At 28.5% G+C, this 25,771-nt stretch overlaps 1 protein-coding gene across 3 annotated transcripts in view; it reads right to left on the minus strand.

Moving 5' to 3' along the window:
* Positions 1-25,771, minus strand: part of LOC123271212 — a 152,985-nt gene that overhangs the window by 96,735 nt on the left and 30,479 nt on the right. Inside the window, exon 1 of one of the 3 annotated variants that reach the window (XM_044737469.1) lies at positions 14,495-14,841. In XM_044737469.1, the coding sequence (XP_044593404.1) occupies positions 14,495-14,546 (52 nt within the window). In that variant the 5' untranslated portion in view covers positions 14,547-14,841. Of the gene's footprint in view, positions 1-14,494; positions 14,842-22,232; positions 22,281-25,771 lie in introns of those variants that run through there. The other 2 variants (XM_044737470.1, XM_044737468.1) reach the window with 2 other exon arrangements.

Genomic DNA, 25,771 nt, shown 5'->3' on the forward strand with positions numbered 1-25,771 from the left:
ATAATGTCCGCGACAAATTTAGGAATTGGGTGAGTAAAGGATAAAGGGTGAAAGAGGACCTTTTTTACTCAGTAGGAATTTTTGCTAACTGAAAAAATATAATTCGGACAGCTCCGGACCGGGACTCGAACCCGGATCGTTCGATTACACGCCAAAGGCTCTACCAGTTAAGCTATCCGAGACACTGTCCGTAACTACCATTCAGTCACCTATTAAGACCTGACTTGAGTAAACACCACCGTCCATCTTACGGTAAATAACAAATATTAATTTGTAGTTAAATTTGTCGTATAGACAAGTCAGTGACACAATCGGGGGTGAAATGTCGTGGGACCAATTGTCGGTGGACCACTGTAATTTCTGTTACAATTTTGTTTTGTGATTTCAATAAAAATTTCTCGTAAACCAAATTACAAACAATGTTTGTAAATCTCAAAGTTTTTTATTGAAATTCGACGAACAGCTCCGTAAAATTACAATACAAGTAGGATTTTTACATGAAAATCGTAAAATTACAATACATCCTACTAAATTTTTGATATGTTTTGAAAAATTACCAAAATTGTTTCATAACTTCGCAGTAGTAAACATCGATTTGTAATTTTACCCAACCTTTGTTTGTAAAATGACTGTAATTTTACAAATATTTTTAACAGTGTTAATAAAAATAAAGAATTTTATTTGGTTAAATTGAACTGGAAATCATAAATTAACTATTTATGATTTTTTTCATCACTAGCAAAATATTTTATTGACTCAAAAATCCTGTTTTCTTTAATTTTATTAATGTAACTTTACAATTTTTAAATAATTTTTTTTAGTTAAATTTAAAAAATGAAAATGACTTCAGTGTGTTTTTTTAATTTTTTAAATTACTAACGAAATTTTTAAAAGTTTTATATACAGAGTCTAAATATTTGGATGGTAATTAAAATTTTTAAATTATTTTTTTTGATAAATCAATTAACTAATTATATTTATAACGAATAACTATTTTAATAATCACTAGGGTTGTACTACACAGAATGAAAAATTTCTTGACTGGAGAACAAAATTCTTGGCTCAAGAAAATTTTCGGGTGCCTGAAGGAAGACCGAAGTTGTGTTGGCCGAAGTAAAAATTTTTCGAGAAATTCTATTCTTGGTGGAAGTCATTTTTTCTTAATTCAAATTATCATGAATACTTGATACAATAAATTTTTATATTTGATCAAGATTTTTAGATAGTTTAGGGAAGCAGCGCCACCTACTTCAGCTGAGAAAAAAATTTTCTCACCTTGAGAAAATTTTTCTCTTGAATATTTGATACACATTTTATATTATTTTAGCGTGCAATTATACATATTGAATGAAAGAAATGATGAAATATTATTTGATCTTCCCATTTGACATTTAAATCAATAAAAATATTAATGAAAATTTACTTCTATCTTTATATTTAATTTTTTGGAGCAAGAGAGAAATTTTCTCGACAAGAAAATTTACTTCTATCAAGAACTAAATTTTTTGGAGCAAGAGCCTGAATTTTTTCAAAACAACAAGATTTTCTTTACTTAAATGAATTTTCTTGGATCAAGAAACGTATTTCTTAAAGCAAGAAAATTAATTTTGTTTGAATAAGTGAAATTTCTTATCAAAAAAAAATTTTTTTTCCGTTCAAGAAATAATTAGAAAGAAAAATATTTTCCCGGCTCAAGTGAACCTTTTTTTCTGTGTAAATTTTAACTAAATTTTCGACGAAAAAAATAATTTGCAGTCAAAAGAATTATATATTTTTTTTTTTAATTTTCTTTAATTTATTCATTAATATCCAAAGATTATAATCGAAAATTTCTAAATAATTAAATCCCACTTGTCAATTAGTGACAACCAAACAAAGATAAAAGCACCCTAGGTTAATATCTGACAGTTAAAAATTTTCTTTGAAGCTCAAATTAAACATAAAAATTCCCCGCAAAAAAAAAGAATTTAAATAAAAAGCAGAAAATAAAAGCCCATTTCCTTATGAATCGGTAAAACTAAGTCTTGTTGACATTCTTGTTGAAAATGTCGACATTTAAGCGGAATTTCGTTAGAAAATCCTTCGGGCGTTTTGCGCTGTACGCTTGGATGGAAGAAGGGAAAGCACGCGGAACAAGGTGGGCAGGACAACCAGCTAGTAGTGGAAGAGGAGAACAAGATTTTAGTTCGCGTGTAAGCTTCACTTCTATTTGTAAGAGTTTGGTCGACAAGATTTGGGGCAGGGGTGAGACGCGAAATGGTCTAGCGAAAACCCATGAGAACAAATGCATAAACTGAAGCTCAAGCTCTGCGTTTGTAGTAAACTGCACAAAGTTATATCTATCTGTCTCTATAGCTGTCTTTATCTTTTTCTCTCTGTTTCTGTCTACACACAGAATCGCAATAGTGGGAGGTAAAACCAATTTTGCGTACTAAAGTTTTGAGTTTATTTACATACCAAGTTCCAATGGATCGCGTGTTACGTCAGTGGTAGATATATAGTCAGTTGGTGGGCAAGAACCGGGAGGGGGGGATTTGTGGGGGCGGCTGAGAGGAAACGAAATTACCCAGACGGGAAATTAACTCTGCAATATGAACGGTTAAGTTCTAGTTGGCAGGGAACGGGCTTTACTAGCCTAGAGCTTTCGACGAGCTGAGGCCATTTTAAAAATATATAATTCCCGTGAATGGATTCGTATGAATATTAGCTCAAGCTTAATGAAATGAGGATTATCAGATAGTTAAGAGTTTGCTTTGCTGCAAACAGACTGCTGATTAAGCTCTCTGATGGAGTGCATTTCTGGATTGTGGTTTTGGGTTTTTTATTTTATTTATTTATTGGAAAAATAATTAGTTATATTGTTGATCAAGAATAAAATTATTTTCTTGGTTCAATTTTTTCTTTTGAATTACGTTGATTTTTTTTTCCAGTATAAGCTCATTTATATTATCAAAAGAATAAGAAAAATTTTGTGTCCAGAATAGTAGTATGATAAAACTGGATTTTTTAGTGAAATTTAGTGTCATTGCAAAGGTCTTGATTTGAATTTGTGCCTTTTCAAGGTTTCATATCATTCTTATCAATAGTCAATTTATTATGATAAGAGTTAAGGCTGCATTCGAAAATGCTCTATCTCTATATACTTAATTAGGAAATAACTTTGTGTCTTGTGAATTATTAACATTTTTAAAGATATAAGCTCATCCTTATGTTGCACTCATCGAGACCTTTCATTTGAGTACCCACATTAATTTTTTATATATTTTATATATATACATATACATATATATAAAATATATGAAATATATGAAAAATTGATGTGGGTACTTAAATGAAAGGTCTCGATGAGTGTAACATCAAGATGAGCTTATATCTTCAATAACATCATTAGGTGACAAGATCCAATATCATTTCTTAATTATTGATATTTTTAAAGACATAAGCTCATTGCGATGTTACACTCATCGAGACCTTTCATTTGAGTACCCACATCAGTTTTTCATATATTTTATAAATATCATATATATAAAATATATCAAAATAATCATGTGGGTGCTCAAATGAAATCTCTTAATGAGTGTAACATCGGGATGAGCTTATATCTTTAAAAATTTCAATAATTAAAAAACTACGTCGTATTTTGTCTACTGATGATATTTTTTACAATATAAGCTCATCCTGGAGTTACACTCATCGAGACCTTTCATTTGAGTACCCACATCAATTTTTCATATATTTTATATATTTATATATATTACATACATGTATATATAAAAAATATATCAAAAATGCATGTGGGTACTCAAATAAAAGCTCTTGATGAGTGTAGCATCGGGATGAGCTTATATCATTAAAAATGTTAATATTTAAGAAAGTACAGTGCAATTTAACAAAAGTCATTATTTGATAAGCCAAAATTTTATTCATTTATTGTTCACAAGTTACGGCAGTCACATAGTGACTGCGAGATTGCTAGTTTTAAATAAAACGTTAAGTACATTTTAGTATTATACATGAATAAAATACGAAATGACCATTGAATATCGTTAATTATAAAATATTGGTTATTGATCGTGAGTACAAAAGTAAAAATTTACATTTAAATTAATATTTTAATTACAAATTTTTTAAATAATTAAAAAAAAAATTATTCCATTTATTTTGCTTTGATTTCATAATAAAGCTTATTACTTTTAAAATTTTTCATTGCTAAGCTTTGATTACTTTTATCAAAATTTCATAATTACTTTCTTATAAAGATAAAAAAATTGTTTATTACATTTTGATTGAATAGGTTTATGATTATTTCCGTTTTTTCAAAAATTGGCAAGTTAAATTAATCAAATAACTCTGTAATAACTGGATGTATATTCAACTATTAACATAAACCAATTTCCCTTCTCCATTAAATACAACTGTTCTCCGCTAAATAGCCCAGAGCGAATCAATCTGTTCTAGTGTTTCCAACTTACGCCGATAGATTTTTAAGATATAAGATTGCCCAAAGTTTCCAACTCGGTTGTATCAAACGGTTTAGAATAGACCAAAAGAGAAAATAAACAATAAAAATAACAAATAAAGTAAACGACCGGGTAGAAAAGAAAATGGAGAAGCGAGCTTGATCTATAGTACACTTGTTTTTGCTACAGTAAAGTTTTATACTGGTGTAAAATGACTTGGCTATATTTTCTTTATTCTATCAACTTCTTCTTTCTTCATTCTATCAATTTAGTTGCTATTAATTAATTGAATAAAAAATGTTTGAAGTTGCTAAATTAAATAAAAAAATTAGGAAAACGGTTGACCTTAAAAACCATCCCTGCAACTTCCCGCTGATTCCGTCAATACATGGTCGTTTTTTTCGAGCTCTTTGAGCTCAAAAATACAATTTGTGTGTTATTTTGAGCTCTCCGAGCTCAAAACGATACCTTTTCTATGCTTTTGAGCTCTTGAGCTCAAAAGTCTGATAGAAGTTTCATAGAACATTATTTTTTGAATTTTCAAACTGCAATAACTTTTGAATGAATAAACCGATTTTTACGCGGTTGGCGGCATTCTACGCAGTTTTTTAAGCCTCATAATGAATTTTTAAGTTTCAATTGGTCAAACTAGAAATTTCGGAGTAACTCCGAAAAAACACTTTTTTCGGTTTTCTTTCGTTCACGATATCTCTCGAACGAATCAACCGATTTTGACCGGATTGGTGGCGATCGACGTGGTTTTTCAAGGTTGAGAGCTGATTAGTTTTTGGAATCGATCGGTAGAGCCGTTTAAAAGTTATTCCAAAAAAACCACTTCTGAAAAAATTTTTTTTCCTATTTTTATTTAGATTTCTCCAAATTTCTTAAAATCTATCGATCCAAATCGGTTCAAATTTTCAGGAAATCTAAGCTTGGCGAAGCCCTTTCGAATGGCACCAACCGCGATGAAATCGGTTCAAAACCGTTCAAAAGTTATAAGAGGTTTACATACTCACATACATACACACACACACACACATACACAGACATAGTGATACCTTCGCGGGAATAGTCAGGGAAGCTTTCTAGGACCTCAAAACGTCGAGATCTGAATAAAACTCGATTTTCGAAAAACGGGGTAAAACCAATAACTTCCCGATTTTTTAAAATTTTCAATTTTCTTAGCGGGAAGTTAAAAATTGCGCGTTAATTTTTGAGTTGTAAAATGGAAAATAAAATTTGTTTCTCTGATAGATATATTATAAATATATCCTCATTTAATGGCACATAAAACTGCAATCATAAAGGGGCTCAATGACCAACTACCGCTTTGATGGGATAAAAAATGAATGGTGGAAAGTGCATAAAGTCGTGATTAAAAGGTGAGAAATTAAAAATGAATGTGTTTTTTTTTTTTTTTTAATTTATATTTATAGTAGAAAAATAAAAAAAAATAAGTGATTCGGTAAATACGTCGCTGTTATACTCGAGACGTCGGCCTTAAGGTGAAGAGTCTTGTGGCGGCCTCTAGTGACGGCGTCTCAAGGTTTGTGAGAGCCACTTTTTGCGGTTCACAGAACTAGAAAATTACCGCGCTTTTTTTTGTTATTGTTTTTATTTTTAAACTACTCAAGTGCATCCAGAGCTTTGTTGTCATCTTAAACGAGAATAAAATTAACTTTACACGATTTTTAAATTGTAAATTTAAGTATGAACTAACATAATCTAATATAGTCATCAATGAAAAAAGTAATTGAACACACTGAGAAAAAATTATTTTGCTACTAAGGATATTTTTTTTGATAATCAGAATACTTGGTATTGTGCTACTAAGAATACGTGGTATTTTGATTATCACAATAAGTATACTGATTTTCACAATACCTAGGTATACTGATTATCAGTATACCAATGTAACAGACTATTAGATGTTTATAACCTCACTTTACTGGCACAAATCAATTGACTTATAAAACTAACAAAACAAATTAAAATTAAAATTAAAAGTGTTAAATAAATTTTTTTCAAGCTAATATAATAAATATTAGTTGAATTCTATTTTTATCAGTGCATAAATCAAATAAACTAACTGTTAGTGTTAAAACGTCGATGGCAGTGACAGCGCATATATTATAGTTTACTGCGCAGAGTATAGGTCTTGAACTGACTTATATTCTGATAATCACAATACTTGGTATTTTGACTAACAAAATACCAAGTATTGTGATTATCAAAATACTTTTTTCTCAGTGCAGAAGAATGATTTAGAAAATTTGAAGTGTTAAGGTATTTCACTCGGGACATATAGTTTGTGCTATTTATTTCCTTTTCACTCGCTAGTGCTGCCTTTCTCACGAGTTATCTCCTATTCGCTTTTACTAATGGTTATTTTTATTTAACTAGCCAGTTTATTAACAATTTATAAAAAACTACATGGTCAAAATTTTCAAAATTTCTTTGGATTATATTAAGTATATTCTAACAGGGATCAATTTTTTGAAACAATCTTAAAATCCTTTCAATGCAATAATCATTAATATTTGTGATTTTCTCACTTTCCACCCATACTGTCGGTAATAAAATGTCATTTTTAATTACAATTATCTCATTTCTGGTAAGGTCAATTGATTTCAAATTTCAACAGCACATGTAATGCGCATTCTATTAACCATATTTCAAATTTCAAAAACTTCTTAAAATTTTGCATTTATGACCGAACTACCTTAAAGTCGATTTTTTTATTGAGAAAAAATTCTGTAATTTTTTAATTTTATGGTCATTTGGTTTTTTGACATAAAAATTAAAATATCAACACGGAAAAAAGTAAACTGTAAAATTCACTCGGATTCTGGTTAATTTTTATAGTTTCAAACAGTACAGCGGACATCGGGGTGACAAAAATATAAATATTACAGAACTTAAGGTAGTACTACCGTTACCACAAGAGTCAAATTCCAAAACCTAACCTTATTTGATTAACGTAGTAGATTTCCCTATACTAAATCACTAATGTTTTTTATTAATAAATATTTTCATATGCTCGGAAACCATACTGATTGTAATTAAATATGTTCTAGATATTATTTTCTCTCGTCTCAATTTTTATAAGAATCTGAACGTCCAGTTTTGTGAAATAAAATAAAGTCTGTAATTTTCCATAAGAATCAATGGTAAAGGCAAAAATATGTAAATATTAATATATTTTTTTCAGGACTCGCCAGGCTTCCAAAAATTTTACTGCTTAATTATGATATTATGAGTACCAATATGCCAAATTTCATTAAATTCTGAACACTAATTCTAAAACCGGTAGTACTACCTTAATGTAAAAAGCGCAAAAGCTACAATTTATAATTTAATATCGAAAATGTGATTAGTAGCTGTCACTATAGTAAATAATGACTCTTTCATTTTAAAAAATTACAGTTTCAAACAGTAAAAATTGCCGTTTCAATATATAATCTATACTATGAGGAGAAGGGGAAGGTCTCACACTCGGAGAATTTATTTGAAACAGTAAAAATTCTACTCTTAAAATATATATTTTACCAGTCCAAGCAAATCACTAATTATAGTTTGATTTTTAGCGTTGCGTTTAAAATTTACCATTTTACTTTGTAAATATTGACGTTGCTTGTATAGAAATTTAGTAATTGTAGTTTATATTTTTTACATATCATGCGATCATTTTTTAGGTACGAAATGATAAATATCAACGTCAAAATTCTTAATTACTATACTTCAAGATTTTTGACATTCACATAGCGAATATTACTGTTTGAAATATCATTTTCTTACATGTAAAGTATAAATTGTAGCATTCAAATGATAAATATTATAAAATAATTAGTAAAATCACAATTTTACTGTTTAAAATGGCAATTTTTAGCAGATGATCATTACTTATTATAAATCAACTATTATTTATTACAGTTTACTTTTTTCCGTGAACAATTAAAAAATTTTTTCGTATTCTCTGTTAAAATTGAAATTTCTAAATTTTTCTAAATTATTTTATTTTTACAAAATAAAAAAAAATTTTGTATCAATTTAATTTTTCAAAACCTTTCAGAAAATTGAATTTCTTATTTTTACATTCAGTAACTTTGTGTCAGTAATTTTTCCAGCAAAATTCAAGCAATTTTTTACCTTCTTAATTTTTTCATATTTTGTCTCCGTATCCGTCGCATCGTCCTAGTGTACAGTAACACAATGTTTCCTCATAAAAAATTTAAATTTTACGAATGTAACAGTCACACTGCCAAGATAACTCTTGAATGTAAAAAATATTCGGTCTACATTTAGCTATAAATAGTTTAATGGCATAATAGCACAATTAATGCTTCTATTGATTAACCCGAGGGTTATCCTACTGTCTATACTGTCTATACACGAAGAAGGACTGCAATAACAGAAGGATACCGGTTCAACTACACCACACTACTACTCTCACATTTCAATCATACCAACTTAAACTCGGGCGCTTTGCGAACGCACCCCCTCCCTCGACACATAACACACCGAGATGTTCCAAGACTCGAAAACGCTAAAGGGTTAAACACGGGTCTGGTTACTATGCTCGTGGTAATGATTCTCATTATACATTACTACATACTACATACTACCTTGTGAAGATAACCATTCTGTTCTCTTCGTCTAATGGAGTACTTTGCAAAGCAAGAGAACAATTCACCGGGTAGAAAGTATTCGTGTTTTACCTCATGAAAATGTGGTTATGTTTGTAATTTGTGATTTTTTTTTTTATTATTATAAAAAAAAATTTTCAGACTTTTTATATGAAAATTACATTGAAATTGTTTTAATTTTTATGAAAAAATTTAACTGATTCACATAGCTTGAAATTTTTTCAGTCTTCGAATTGTATAATTCCATGCAAATTTAAACTTTGCATAGAAAATAAAATTCACTAGACAGAGGTTGGAAAAAATTAATTGAAATGTCAAGAAAATTAATTATACAGAAAAAAAAACAAAACTAAACTTTCAGCAATTTCAATTAGTTTAAAAGTATCAATAGGTCACTGAAATATCCGATAAATTTAATCAATTTTTAAATTACTCTTTTTGGTATGACCGTATCGGAATTTGTTATAATGATTTATCGATTTTTTTATATGAAATGCGGGTGGTTTAAGGATTGAAAATAATAATTGACTCTATTTTACTTTGATGAAAATTTGTGTTTTATATGAGGAAGTTAATGCGATGTAACAAGATAGTTATACATTTCATCATTAAAATGCAAATTTATCCGGAGGTTTTAGCTGTTACTAAACTCGAAAATTATATAATTATTGCCTTGGTAATATTAATGTCTAGTTTTTTAACTTTCATGAACTGTTGAAATTAATCCCGAGTGTACGGATGTAAATATTAATTAAATTCTTCCAAAAATTTGACTAGAACTTTAAACCAAATTTTCATAAAAATAATTTTGTTGATAAATCTAGACGTAGAAAGTAAAAAATAATAAATTATCAACACTAGCAACCTTGCAGTCATTATGCGTACAAATGGTTAAAATTTTGCTTTATTAAATAATGACTTTTGTTAAATTGCACTGTACTTTTTAAATTATTGACGTTTTTAAAGATGTAACACTCATCAAGAGCTTTCATTTGAGTACCCACATGCATTTTTGATATATTTTTCATATATACATATATATAATATATATAAATATATGAAAAATTTATGTGGGTACTCAAATGAAAGGTCTTGATGAGTGTAATTCCAGGATGAGCTTATATCGTTAAAAATATCATCAGTGAACAAAATACAACGTTATTGCTTTATTATTCACATTTGTTAAGATATAAGCTCATCCTGATAATACACTCATTAAGAGCTTTCATTTGAGTACCCACATGCATTTTGATATATTTTTCATATATAAATATATGAAAAATTGATGTGGCTACTCAAATGAAAGGTCTTGATGAGTGTAACTCCAGGATGAGCTTATATCATTAAAAATATCATCAGTGAACAAAATACAACCCCATTGCTTTATTATTCACATTTTTTGAGATATAAGCTCATCCTGATGATGCACTCATTAAGAGCTTTCATTTGAGTACCCACATGCATTTTGATATATTTTTCATACATAAATATATATTATATATATCAATATATGAAAAATTGATGTGGGTACTCAAATGAAAGGTCTTGATGAATGTAACTCCAGGATGAGCTTATATCTTAAAAAATGTCAATATTTCACAAGATACAAGGTCATTTCTCAATTATGTATCTAGAGATAGGGCATTTTCAAATGCAGCCTAAATACTTATCATCATAAATTGAATATTGATGAGAATGATATAAAACCTTGAAAAGGTACAACTCCAGATCAAGACTTTTTCAACAATACCAAATTTAACTATAAAAACCTATTTTATCATATAAATACACTGGCCACAAAATTTTGCTTATTCTTTCAATAATATAGATTACTTCGTTTAATTGGGTATTTGCATGATTTTTGTAGCTCGTAACTTTTGATATTTTTAAATTCTACATAATTTTTAGAAATTTTTGAAAAAAAAATATTTTGTTTTTGTTGATAAATATTTAAATTATTTAATAAATAAAAAAAAGCCGATAGTGTTTAAAAATATCAAAACTTACGAGCTACAAAAATCATGCAAATACTCAATTCATTAAAAAAATTATTCTAATTTTAAAATTCTAAAGAGTATTATTTTGAAAAAAATTTTCCGATTTTTTAAGTAAATTTTCCCGCCTATTTCAGATTTCAATAACAGTGGAAAATTTTTCTATCATATTTTTCGAACAATAACCTTCAAGAATCGCATTGAATTAAATAAAACAAATAAATCATAATTTATAATAAAAATAAATCGGTGCTATTTGTTATTTGCTCACTGGAAAATTTCAGTGGTCAAAACCTCCAACGAATTCCACTCTAATATTAGGGGTATCGACCGCGGGATCAACTGGGGATGTTTGTCATGGTTACTTTTGACGGTTCTTATGTTCTAGCTAACGTACCGTAAAATTTGAGGCAGTAAATTCCCTTCTTGTAGTTAATTTGATAGATTTGTTTCTATGTATCGTGAAAGACAAATGGCCGTAATCTATAAAACTAATAATAATAATAATAATAATAATAATGCCATAAATTATAGCAGAAAATGTTATAATTATTGAGATTAAAAACTCAATTTGTTATAAAAACTTTGTGTCTTGCATAAAAATACGATAAAATATTACAAAACACTACTTACAATAAAATATAAAATTTATTCTTCAAATCCCTCCGAACGTCTGTGCATCGCACATTTATCATCGAGAAACGCGAAGGAATATGACACGGTAAAAGGATAAGAATATAGACTCAAAGGATTTCGTAATCCATTTTTACGCTTTTTCTTACTTTTATTTTCCGATATTTTTTTTTAAGTTTTTAATCTAAGTACTAAAAGTAGTCGGGAAAAATCATAAAACTGTCTTACAGTTAACTAATTGACTTTCTACCACACGGACATTTTCTCCCTTTCTTTCAATTTATATATATAGATAAATAGTTTTACTTTTTTTCCCTTCATTTTCTATCTCGTTATCTCGCAATTGAACAATTTGCCATGAATAAAGAATTCATTAGGGCGTGTCTAAGTCAATTGTGTTCTCGATTCTGCGTTTAATGCATATTTTATGAGAGTTAGTTTACTTTGAACTTTTAATTTTTTTAATTAACAATAATAATAATTTAATTATTAGCTATATTCTTAAAAGAAAAATTAATTTGAGCATTCTTATATTTAATGAAATTTCTAATAAATGTAAAACCCAAATTACCTCAATTTTATTTAAAAAATCCGACTATTATCAAATGCGCTTGAACTTAATTATTAACCGTTGAAATTTATACTGTATTAGAACCTAATTTGGGTTTTATATAAATTAGCAACTAAATATTAAATATCAGCAGCCTGCAGTCACAATGTGACTGTTTAAAATGATTAAATATGAATAGAAGAAATTTTAGCTTAAATTAATTATTTTTCGACATTTTAATCACAAATATAATTTGAATATTTTTTAAGTAAATTATCAATTATTTAATAAAAAATGTGAAGAAACAATCTACTTAAAGACGTTCCGAGAAAAAAGCATTTTCTTAAAATTTTTTTAAATGATAAATGGATCATAAATACTATTTCAAACCGTAATATTGGATATGTAAATATCAATGTAAATGTCAACAAAGTTAAAATTTCACCCCAAAGATCGAATTACTATTTGAAACATCACAAATTAACAATAATTAAATACAATAAGCTGAGGCTGGGGCTATAAATAATTTAGTTGAATTTAAAAATGCTTTAATCATTTTTTTCAACGTGATAACTAATAATTGCAATTTTTTATTTTAATCTCATTTCAAATATTATTTTCTATGTTGAATTATGACTTTAAATTATTTCTTTGTATTAAGAACATATAGAACAGTCTGATATCGGTGATTCAGTCTGAACTACTGTCAATATTTAATAATTCTGACTTATAAGTAATCTAAACTAAAATAAAGAATAGCCAAAAAATTAAATCAATCTCAAAGATTATATTGGTTGTACTTATTAGTAATTTCTGTACAGTAAAGTTTATTTAGTTGAATATGTAATGGGTCCTGAGATTAGGCAGTTTTATGCGCGAACACTACCTATTTATTTATCATTTAATTATTTTTTTTTTTTTTTTAAATGATTAAATTTAAAACTAAAAGAATCACGAAGGACTATTATTTACGTACTCTTTCCAAGTTTAATGATTTTTTATTTAATAATTACTTGGTTAAAAAGCGTCGTAACAGTATTTTGTTAAAAATTTAAATATTCATTTGTCTTACATGTTTTTAAATGATCTATCTTTATTTCAATAAAATTTTAAATTTAATTTAATTGTAAACCTTTAATTAATTAATTAAGTAATTTTGCACTGAGTTATATTATATAAAAATGTCAAATAAAATTTTTTATCTAACTATTTATCTTTTTTAATTTATTATTTTCTGTGCTAACTACAAATGATTAATTTTTCATTAATTCAGTGATTTTAAAAATAATTCATCTAAAAAAGACACAGTGATCTATAAAAACATTTAATTAATTATTTATTCCGCATAAAAATGCACCAATGTTCAATTTCTTATAAAAATAAAAAATTAAGTGAGAGAATATTTAAAATGTAAATTACAAAAAGAGTGAGTAAAAAAGAATAAGTTTTGGAAGCTCTCAGCATTATCACCCACTCTCACGTCGATAGTAAAAGCTCAAGTGTTCTACGAGTTGTACGAAAAAGTAATTAAACCCCAGTGAGTCCTCACCTTCTCCATAATTGTCAGCCCTCAAACAAAACGCCACTGAAATCAAATCCAATCATAAACAGGGCATTAATCCAAATCCCCCAGAAATTTATCGAATAATACCCAATTAAACCGGCCCTCATTGTTCCCAGCTATAAAGCCGAATAATTATAATATTATTATATAAAGAGGAATCTCTTCTAGAGGCACTCGTTGATGATACCGCACAGAAGTATGCAGGCGGCGTTAAACTCGCAACGGCGGGATAAGTTCGCGACAAGGGTTTACGAGCTTTAGGCGTCGACGACCCTCGTGGCCTCTTCTACATCCTCTATCACATCCTCTTGAAGCCCTTCCCAATCACACCAGCCCCTTAATCACGACTCAGATCACACTGGAGATCACTCTTAAGCTCAAGTTACCTCGACTACAGAATTTACAGCTCCCGCTAAAATAATACGCGACATATTCCGCACACTTATAGAGAAAAAAAAAAAAAAAAAAATTCTTAAACCATTCAAACTTTTCGCTTTAAAACTTTTATGATTTAATTATTTCTATCAATGCGCTTCTTTCTATCCACTAGAATCCGATCTCAGTATAATCGTCGAAAAACTTTCAAAGTTATTTAAACGGAAAAACGTATTATAGGTAAAAAAAAAAAATTGTCTAAACAAACTTACCGGCGATCAAGAGCAGCAGATAAGTAATTGCTTGTTGAACTTTTTTATCCATTGCACTTGAATTGAAGTTTTCTTTTTATACATTTAAATAAATTCCATCACAATGATTTCACTTGAGCACGTTTTTTTTTTTTTAATAAATATTTTTTCACGAATTTTTTTTTATAGAAAAAAAATTACTACAACTGTATAAAAAATAATTTTTAAATAAAAAATAAATGTGAAAAAAAACTCCGAGTCATTGTAATATTTTCCGAGGAAAAACCGGGAACAATATTCGCGGAACAATCGGTCCTGTGTAAGTTAAACAAACGCGACGATTTCTGACTTGCGACTGATGTAGGGGATGCTGCATCGGGGAACGTTTGCGCCGGCTTAACGCGCCCGCGCATACCAGAATTTTCGCGCATGTAGTTCTCCCCTAGTCATCCCTTAGTTGGCCCTCTTTCGTCTCTTTCTTTCAGTTATCCCTGTACCAGTTTTAGGGATAAATGAAGAAACCCCGGAAAAGCGAGACGGAAAATTAGAGACTCTTATGCCACCCTTATTACTGTTTTTTCTTGGCCGCTTACACCCTCTCCCTCCTTTTTCCTCTGATCTTCGTACTATAAGGGGTACATCGCGTCAGTTTCTTCGGCGGTGTATCTCAAACACTAAAGAGTTTCTCGGGGAGGGAATTCAATAGAATTCTTGCAAACGAGCGAAGAAAGAGACTGATTGTACTCTTCACCGGCAATTTATATGTTAACTCAGATGGATTCGCTGAAAGTCATGCATATTATTTACTTTATTTACTTTATTCTTCGAGAAACTGCCCGGGTAATATGCTAATTTTTTAGTTATGGGTTAATGGTGGTGGCGACATTGATGCTTTTACACTTTTTGGAAATTTTATTCATATTTTAGAGGCATAGGTTGTGATTAACCTCTCTTTGATGATAGAGATTTTGAGAATTTTTCAATATTGCAATTAATGTACCCGGTTGGAATTAAAAATTTATTAATTTCGCGATTCATTTTTTAGTAAATGTTAATATGAAATCTGATGAACTTTTGTATGAAAATTGATTTGGTAGCATTATATTAGTAGAGAAAAAATTTATTAATACAGATTTTTTATCTCAAGTTCAGTATTTTGTAATCTGATGTGAAAAAGTTTTCTGATATGACAACACTGATAAAAAAAATATCTTCATTAAAGAAAAATATTCTTGCTCCAAGAAAATTATTTTGAAAATAAATAGTTGTCTTATTTCAAGAAATAAGACTTATCTTTGATCGATACAAGTGAATTCTTTATTAAAAAAAGATTCTCTTCAATAAAGAATAATTTTATTTCATTTCAAGAATTATTGATTAGATTGTTGATTCAAGAACAAATTTTTTTATTTATTTATTTATTTCGATTTTTACTTGTATACCGTTCTTGGTTTTTACAAGGCTGGGTAGATGGTAGCTGTCGCATTCCGCGAGTGCGCTACCGTCCTGTGTTTTTATACTGTCCTTGTTTATTCAACGCTTTTTTGGACCCCAGCACATCCTCTTTTCACTCCTGTATTTTCACTACATAATCAACCTTATTTTTCGCACATTTGTATACTCAACTCTTTATTATTATCATCACGCGGCTGTGGACCGACTTGTGCTTTCTGTACTGTATTTACCCTATTCCTCACCTCTTTCTATCGGTTGTTGGAATAGTGGCGATGGGGAAACCACAGAGAAAACCCATGCCAGTACAGTTCGGCTACCGGAGTGACCCCCGACGGTTGGTGTTGGAACTATTCGAACAACCGTTGGGGCTCGAACCCTCGCCTCACGGCATGATGTGCGAGCGAACTAACGGGATAATGACTTAACCCGCTCGACCATCATGCCGCTCCAAATTTTTTTATTTATAATGTTATAAGTTTATGTTAGAAAAAAGCTTTGAAACAAAAAAGTTTGTATTTCTCTATAGGCGGAAAAATATTTATTAATACAGAGAATAGCAAAAATACAAAAATTTATATGCTTAAAACAAGTAAAATAATATCTTAATTTAATTCAAGAATTGCGCTATACTTGGAATAAGACGGTAATATCTTGAACCAATGTTACCGTCTATCTTAATCCAAGAGAGAGAAATTCTTGGGCGAAGTTGTGTATATCTTATTTTAAAACATCCAAATTTCTTGATTCGAGAATCAATTTCTTAAGTTAAGAGAATTGAATTACTTAAAACAAGAATGGCATTTTAAAGAAAATGTTTTTCTTGAATTAAGTCTTTTTTTTTTATCAGTGAATATATAGACTTGTCAGGTCATGTCAAAAAATTTAATATGTACTGATAAGACAATCATACTAAATTTGAAGTAAGAATAAGTATAGAATGTTAAATGAATTTTGAAAATGTAAGTCCTTCTTTTTGGCTTATGGAGCTAATGTATGGTACTTTTAAGGCTGAATTATGAATCATGAATTAAATAGATTAATTATTAATATTTCATGGACTTAATTATTTTGCTTTCGAGCGAGAGATTTAAAACAAACTCCCAACATACTTGATACTTTTGTTTTCAAACATATTCATAAAATATTTTCGCCTTCATCTGACCACATTTATTATGAGTTATGTGTTTAAAATCCACCAAAATTTTTTTAACTATTATTAATAATATAAAACATACTTGTTATTAATTCACACTTTTTTTTTTTAAATTTATTCCTCTGCAGACAAATACATATGTTAAGGAATAATTTAATTATTATTAATTCGTAAAAATTTTTTTACGCTTAAGAATTTTATTTTTAATGACTAAAATCCTCGCAATTTCTATTAGGAGTCAAATTTTATAAAAACTGTTTTAATAATCTCTAGGTATTCGTCAAAATATTCGCGCCAAATTTCAATTCGTAATTAAAGAGATTTAGTAATAAAATTTTGAACTGCTAGAAACATTAAATAAATATATAAATATGTATATTTACATGTACAGAGACATAAATAACTCAAAAGTGATTCTAATTACACATTCGAGTGTTAGAAAGGTAATTCATACGTCGACACTTTGCGGCGCAACTGAAGCTAAATCAATTAAACTTTTCACCTAACTCTTGAGATAGATACACGTAGAAGTGAATTGTACGGAAACACAACCTCTATCTTAACTTATATCTGTATTGGTATATATTTATGCATATCCGAGGATTGAATTTAGGATTTGGGATCCAACTTTGAGTTCAAAATGGCCGCTACGTCGTTCATCTTTTCAAGAAGAGGAAAACAACGCTCGTACCGTTCAACATTCAAAAACTCCTTCCACTTTCGATATCGCGACTGCTATTCCGTGACGTTTCTTTTATTTATCTCCGGTTATCTTTTTGGTTAAATATTTATTTAGATTTGAATTTGAATTTGTGAGCAACCGAGCGGCCATCTATCACTCATGTAAGAGATTGCGATTTAATTCAAGATACGGGATATATATTTTAAAATTCTATTAATAAAAAGGCATTTTGTGAAATAAGGTATGTTTGGATTTTATTTTTTTATTTTTTTTAAAGGTAAGTAGTGCTGGCTGGATAGTGTCGTAGAATCAGAGAGTCACTCGAGGGTATATTGCGGTAGCTGAGCAATTTCCAATTATCTCCAGCTGGGGTGGAATGTCGACGTAACGTTAGTGCAAGCTTAACGGCTTTCCGATCTCGATTTTACCTCGTTTTCGCTTCTGTGCCACCTTGTTCTTGTTTGGGAAATATTTTTAAATTGTCTAGTCCGGTTATTAATATTGAAGATGGAATGGAATTTTCATTTCATCAATTCACTTTTTTTATAAATTCACTGATAAAAAATTAGTTTGTTCAAGTAAAATATTCCTTTTTAAAATTTAACTTCTACGTTGAGATACACGGAAAAAAGTAAACTAATAAATAATAGTCGATTTATAATAAGTAATGATCAACTGGAAAAAATTACCATTTCAAACAGTAAAATCGTGATTTTAACAATCACTTTATAATATTTATTATTTAAATGCGACAATTTGTTATTCACATGGAAGAAAATACTATTTCAAACAGTAATATTCGCTATGTTAAAGTCGAAAATATTAAAGTATAATAATTAAGAATTTTAACTTTGATATTTATCATTTCGTACCTAAAAAATGATCGCATGATATGTAAAAAATATAAACTACAGTTATTAAATTTCTATACAAGCAACGTCAATATTTACAAAGTAAAATGGTAAATTTTAAACACAACGCTAAAAATCAAACTATAATTATTGATTTGCTTGGACTGGTAAAATATATATTTTAAGAGTAGAATTTTTACTGCTTCAAATGTTAAATTCTCCGAGTGTGAGACCTTCCCCTTCTCCTCATAGCATAGATTATATATTAAAAACGGCAATTTTTACTGTTTGAAACTGTAATTTTTTAAGATGAGAGCGTCGTTATTTACTATAGTGACAACTACTAATCACATTTTCGATATTAAATTATAAATTGTGGCTTTTCCACTTTCTACATTAAGTTTTGTAATATTTATATTTGTACCACCCCGATGTCCGCTGTACTGTTTGAAACTAGAAAAATTAACCGGAATCCAAGTGAATTTTACAGTTTAATTTTTTCCGTGCAATAATTAAATATTTTGACTTTGATATTTATCATTTCGTACCTAAAAAATGATCGCATGATATGTAAAAAATATAAACTATAGTTACTAAATTTCTATACAAGCAACGTCAATATTTACAAAGTAAAATGATAAATTTTAAACGCAACGCTAAAAATCAAACTATAATTATTGATTTGCTTGGACTGGTAAAATATATATCTTAAAAGTATAATTTTTACTGTTTCAAATGTTAAATTCTCCGAGTATGAGACCTTCCCCTTCTCCTCATAGTATATACTATATATTGAAACGGCAATTTTTACTGTTTGAAACTGTAATTTTTTAAAATGAAAGAGTCGTTATTTACTATAGAGACAGTTACTAATCACATTTTCGATATTAAATTATAAATTGTGGCTTTTACACTTTCTATATTAAGTTTTGTATTATTTACATTTGTGCCACCCCGATGTCCGCTGTACTGTTTGAAATTATAAAAATTAACCGAAATCCGAGTGAATTTTACAGTTTACTTTTTTCCGTGATAGTTACTTTTTTGTCCAAGTCATATTATGACTTTTTAAAAATATTATGTACTTTTAAAAAGGCTACAAATTCACAAATTTTGATTTTAGAGAAAAATTTTTAAATAAATGTTTTAGATAAATAAATTTTGAATAATTTTTATATGATTAAAAATTTTCTTAAAATATCAATATTTTAGAAGATATTAAATTTCTTTTATTCTAGACATAAAACTCTCTTAAAAATAATTTTATTTTAATAATAAAAGTATTTCCCTCTGATCAAATCTTTTTTCTCGTGTAATTATTGAAGTTAAGATAATGAAAGTAATCTGAGTAGCATTAAAAATGTAAGAAAAGTTGTCGAACCACAACTGTTTAGTAAATAATATAAATGATTTAAAAAACAGTAGCAATTGAAACTTTTCAGTATCCTTTACAAATATCTTAAAGAAAAGCGAAACTTTATTTTCCATTCAATTGAACTTTGTTTACATATTTTTGTCCGAGTTGTCAGATAAGACGTAGGAAAGAAGAATGTATACCGTCAATAAAATTATCGGGAAAAGTAACAAAGTTTGTACAGCAGTACGATACTTAATACAATAAATGTGAAAAGAAAAACTTTTATAAATAAAATGTTAATTTTGGGTCATGCACTGGGATGTTACGTAGATCAAACTAATGTAAGAGAACAAGTGTGCATGAGACTCGGTACCGGGACACTTAAGTGGTTAGGTTATGTAGTAGATGTGGAACGGCGAAGGGAGAAGGGAGAAGAAGGAGGAGAGATCATTAGATTAACGCTCCTTGGACTGATCTTACCCAACACGCAGAGTAGATGAGAGCAGGTAGACTATAATCTAATAACGTAGTCTGTAGACAACAAAGTCTCTGAACAAGCCCGGCAATCTGTTCTCTTGTAGTTGTACTTTAGCTTACAATGAGAAAATTTTAGTAGAAAAGATATTATACCTTTCTGCAATAACATTTTCCCTTATTTGCAAGTCATGAATGCTTTTAAACATTATCTATTTTCGTAAGCTTATTTTTACTTCACCCTTTTCCTTTTCCCTCTAAGTATTTTCATGAGTATGACAATGATAACTATCTCAGGACTTTGTACTGGATTCAATAGAGTACAAACTCGTGGAAAGTTGTAAAGAACCGAGGCGACGACAGTTACGGAGAAATCTCTGTTAAGAAAAGTACCTCTACAAGACCGCAGTATATTTTCTAGGCTGCGCATAACTGTCGGGAAACGTGCGCTACTGAGAAAATAAAAAATAAACTCATAGAATAGAAGATAATCCACTTGTTTTTCTCTACTTTTTATCCTATTTTTTCCATTATAATATTTTTATTTTTGGTAATGGATACTACTGTTACTACTGTTCGAGGATATATTGTCCTGAAATTTTTGTAAATCAGAGTGGTGGAAATTCAACTCTCCATTTTATATGCGATAACAACAAGAGTATTGTGTTGTTACTTCTCTGATAAGTTTCGTGTAAAAATCGAAAAATTCAATTGAATTTTTCAAGTTTGAAAAATTTGGAAAATTTGTCGGATAATTCATAGAAAAATTTTTGAAATTGTTTTTGAGAACCTTTCAGAAAATCATTTGGAAAATCTTTCGAAAAATTACTAAGAAAATTTATTCAAATTTTCGTTTTTTTAGAAAAATTCTGGAATTAGTTCACAGAAAGAAAAATTTCTTGACTGGAGAACAAAATTCATGGCTTAAGAAAATTTGTCGAGTGCCTGAAGGAAGACCGAAGTTGTGTTGGCCGAAGTTAAAATTTTTCGAGAAATTCTATTTTTGGTGGAAGTCATTTTTTCTTAATTCAAATTATCATAAATACTTGATACAATAAATTTTTATATTTGATCAAGATTTTTAGATACTTTAGGAAAGCAGCGCCACCTACTTCAGCTGAGAAAAAAATTTTCTCATCTGGAGAAAATTTTTCTCTTGAATATTTGATACCCATTTTATATTATTTTACCGTGCAATTATACATATTGAATGAAAAAAAAATGATGAAATATGATTTGATCTTGCCGTTTGACATGTTAATCAATAAAAATATTAATGAAAATTTACTTCTATCTTTATATTTAATTTTTTGGAACAAGAGAAAAATTTTCTCGAGACAAGAAAATTTACTTTTATCAAGAACTAAAGTTTTTAGAGCAAGAGGCTGAATTTTCTCAAAACAAGAAAATTTTCTTGACTTAAATAAATTTTCTTGGATCAAGATACGTATTTCTTGAAGCAAGAGAATTCTGTTGGAATAAGTAAAATTTCTTGAGTCAAAAAAAATTTTTTTTTCGCTCAAGAAAATAATTAGGAAGAAAAATATTTTCTCTCAAAATTTCTTACTGTGTACTTGAAATTATTTTGGAGAACCTTTCAGAAAATCTTTCGAAAAATTACTAAGAAAATTTATTTAAATTTTAATTTTTTTTTTAAATTCTTGAATTATTGTTAAAATAAAAATCTTATGAAAAAAAGCTTTTCATATCTTTAATTAATTAAAAAAATTTTTAAATCATTATTTATCAGAAAATTATTAAGAAAAATTTTTCAACTTTGTTCTTACCTTTAACGAACTGCATTGATGATTATTCTCGGAAAATCTCTCGACCACCTCCCTAGAAAAAAATGTTTTTGTTGAAATGAAAATCATGTTTTAAAAAAAAATAAAAATCTTTATTATTTATATACTTGTGAATAAAAAATAGTTCACTTTTCATACTATCGAATAATAGAATTTTTTTTATTCAACATAAAAACCAGGAAACATTCTACGAAATAGTATTTCGTAATACCCTTTGCCATTTTTATCATTATTGATGGTCATAAAGCCTTGGTAAATCGATTTATCGCGAGTGGTATATGGACAGAGCAGAGCAGAGCAGAGAGATGATTACGATAAAACGTTCAGCGTTGACGTTTGTCCTCTGACACAACTCCAAAAATTGCAATCTCGAAAAATCTGCTTTTATACTTACTAATATATATATAAATAAAAATAATAAAATAAAACTGCTGAAAAAATCACTAGATTTTTTTTATAAATATTTTTCCATCTCCATCTAGTTTATTCAATTTGCAACATTTCCATCATGTGAAAAAATATTTTTCATTTTACTGTACTTGACATATATGGTGACGTCATTACAACGAGTTATTACTTTTTTACATGCAATAAAAAATATTATTGGTCGATTTTATTATAAAAAAGTATGTACTCGGAAAAAATTATTTTTATAATAAAATTATAGTTTTTAAAAAAAATTTATCTCAAGTTAAAATTTTTAAATATTAATTATATTTTTTCACAAAATTTTAATTTTTCTACGTTTAAAAATTGAACCAAATTTTGGAAAAGAATGATTTATTTTTAAGTCTTTTTAATAAATTCTGACTTAAAAAATTTAAAATAATAAATTATTAAAATTAATTTTAATATAGCAATTTTTTAAAGATCTATATTATTAAGAGAATAAGCAAAATTTTGTGGCCAGTGTATTTATATGATAAAATGAGTTTTTATGGTTAAATTTGGTATCGTTGAAAAAGTCTTGACCTGGAGCTGTGCCTTTTCATGGTTTCATATTATTCTCACCAATAGTCAATTTGTAATGATAAGTATTTAGGCTGCATTCAAATATACTCTATCTCTAGATGCATAATTAAGAAAAGACCTTGTATCTCGTGAACTATTCACATTTTTAAAGATATAATCTCATCCCGATGATACACTCATCAAGACCTTTCATTTGAGTACCCACATCAATTTTTCATATATTTATCTAGTTATATATATTATATATATAAATATATGAAAATGCATGTGGGTACTCAAATAAAAGCTTTTGATGAGTGTAACATCGGGATGAGCTTATATCTTTAAAAATGTCAGTAGTTAAAAAAGTACAGTGCAATTTAACAAAAGTCACTATTTAATAAAGGAAAATTTTATATATTTATAGTTTACAAGTCACGGCAGTCACATAGTGACTGCAAGGTTGCTAGTGAAAATTATTGTAAAAAGAATTTAAAAAAAAAATCCTTGGAGTAAATTTTACTCTAGGATTGAATCGTCTAAAAATTATCAAGATTTTTTAGAGAAAAAAATAAAGTGAAGATTTAATTTGTAATTCCATAAATCGAGAGATTCAAATGGTAATTCAAGACAGGAGCAGTAAATATTATTTTAATAGAATAAAGTGTATTTTATAACAATAAAAAGTGAATAAATATATAATAAACAAGGGTAACATTTTAAAGTAACAATATAAACCGAGGCGAAATGTAGTCTGACCAAAAGTAGTTGGTATCTCCTTGTCCTGACATACGACACTTTCAAGGACTCTAGACTTTTCTATTTAGATTCCTTTCCAAGTATACGAGTTAAAGTACGAGTATGAGTACCACCGGCAAAAGCTCCAGCAAAAGCACTGCAAGAGTAGCTTGAAAGTGAGAAATGCTTGGCGGGACATCGTGTTCCCGTTATCGTACTCGCCGGCACACTTGGTGTGCGTTATCGCGGCCGTTACCTGTCCTATCTCGGAAAAATATATTCCTCCGTGGTGGCCATCAAGAAAAGGAGTACCAGCTTCATGAGGACCAGAGATGGGCGGCGAGGAAAAAGACGTTGTGGCTGGATGGCAATCGATAAGGTTCATCTTGTCACCCAGATAACCTCTTTCCTTTCTCACAAAATATATATATACATATATAAAATGTACTGTGTTTAAATATATACACTCTTAAAATATTATCTCGCCTTAATAATATTTATTACTACTGTTATTTTATTGATATTATTTTTAGTGTTCGCTACGGGACACTGCCGAGATTACACAACTATTTTTTATTAAAGTTTAATACTTTTTTTATCGAGCCTATAGAGGTTCCGTTTTTTTCACCCTATCCTATTTATGGTTAATGATTTTTTCGGGTTATATTTACTGGTTTTTTCCAATAGATTTAGTTTTAGTTCATCGGTGAAAATGGTTTTGATGTTTTGGAAAGAATTTTATACTGGTAAAGTACTAAAAAATTCTTCAATTTATCTCGAGTTTAAGTTTGGAAATATTAATTGTATTTTTTTATTTTTATTCAATTATTAATTGAAACGAAATTCATTTCGAAGTGAATTTTACCTCAAAGAAATTAAATCAATGCAAAATTATTCACTCTGCAAATTTTTTATAGTGTATGGTCTTATAGGCCTGTAAATAAATTGGTAATCGGAAAAAATAGACCGGAAAAAGACCCGAAAAAAATTTTAAAATTATGAAAAATTCATATTATTTCATCAAAATTATTATAAAATAAAAATTATAATCATATTAATAATTTAATAAATCTGAAATAATATGAATTTTTCATGACTTCAAAATTTTTTCCAGGTCTTTCTTTTCCGGATCTATTTTTTCCGGGTTTCAAATAAATTTTCGATCAAAGATAGTATTGAGAACCTCTAAAAGTAAACTGATTTTTCACAGAAAAATTGAGTATTGTTTAGAATTAGGATATAAATCCAAAAAAAAACTAAATTGGACACAATTTTTGAAGTTTATTCAAAGAATTTAATATTTTTTCAGAAATAAAAGCTTAAAAAGTGCCATTCGACAGGCGAAATGGAAATAGATTTCCTACTTAAATAAAATCACAACACAAATAATACAAATACTGCAGTCACATTGATAGAAACCCTTTTTCCTAAATTGAAACGAATGTAATAGTAAAATTTCATTAAATATCTACAGATAAATAGGTTATTTCTCAGTCTAGAAGAATAGAATGATATGAAAATTGAAGCTTGTTTAATGGGCTTTAAAATGCAATTTACAAAAATTCGATGAGTTATTTCATTAAAAAATTGAAAGTTTTCATTCGAAAATTTTTGCATTGTTCTCATTACTGAACTGATCGATAGATTTGGTTCATCTTCGAATTTAACCTCAGAAATCGTCCAAAGAATGAGTATGTCACGTTTTATTGAGATCTGTATAGAATTGCGGGAGTTAGAGAAGAGACAAGGCCGATTATATGGTATATATATAAACTTTTAAACTATATCCTCCATGAAAACAAAGTATATGTCGATATATATAAAAAAGCGAC

Source organism: Cotesia glomerata, linkage group LG9, assembly GCF_020080835.1.
Source record: "Cotesia glomerata isolate CgM1 linkage group LG9, MPM_Cglom_v2.3, whole genome shotgun sequence".
Classification (NCBI taxonomy): domain Eukaryota; kingdom Metazoa; phylum Arthropoda; class Insecta; order Hymenoptera; family Braconidae; genus Cotesia; species Cotesia glomerata.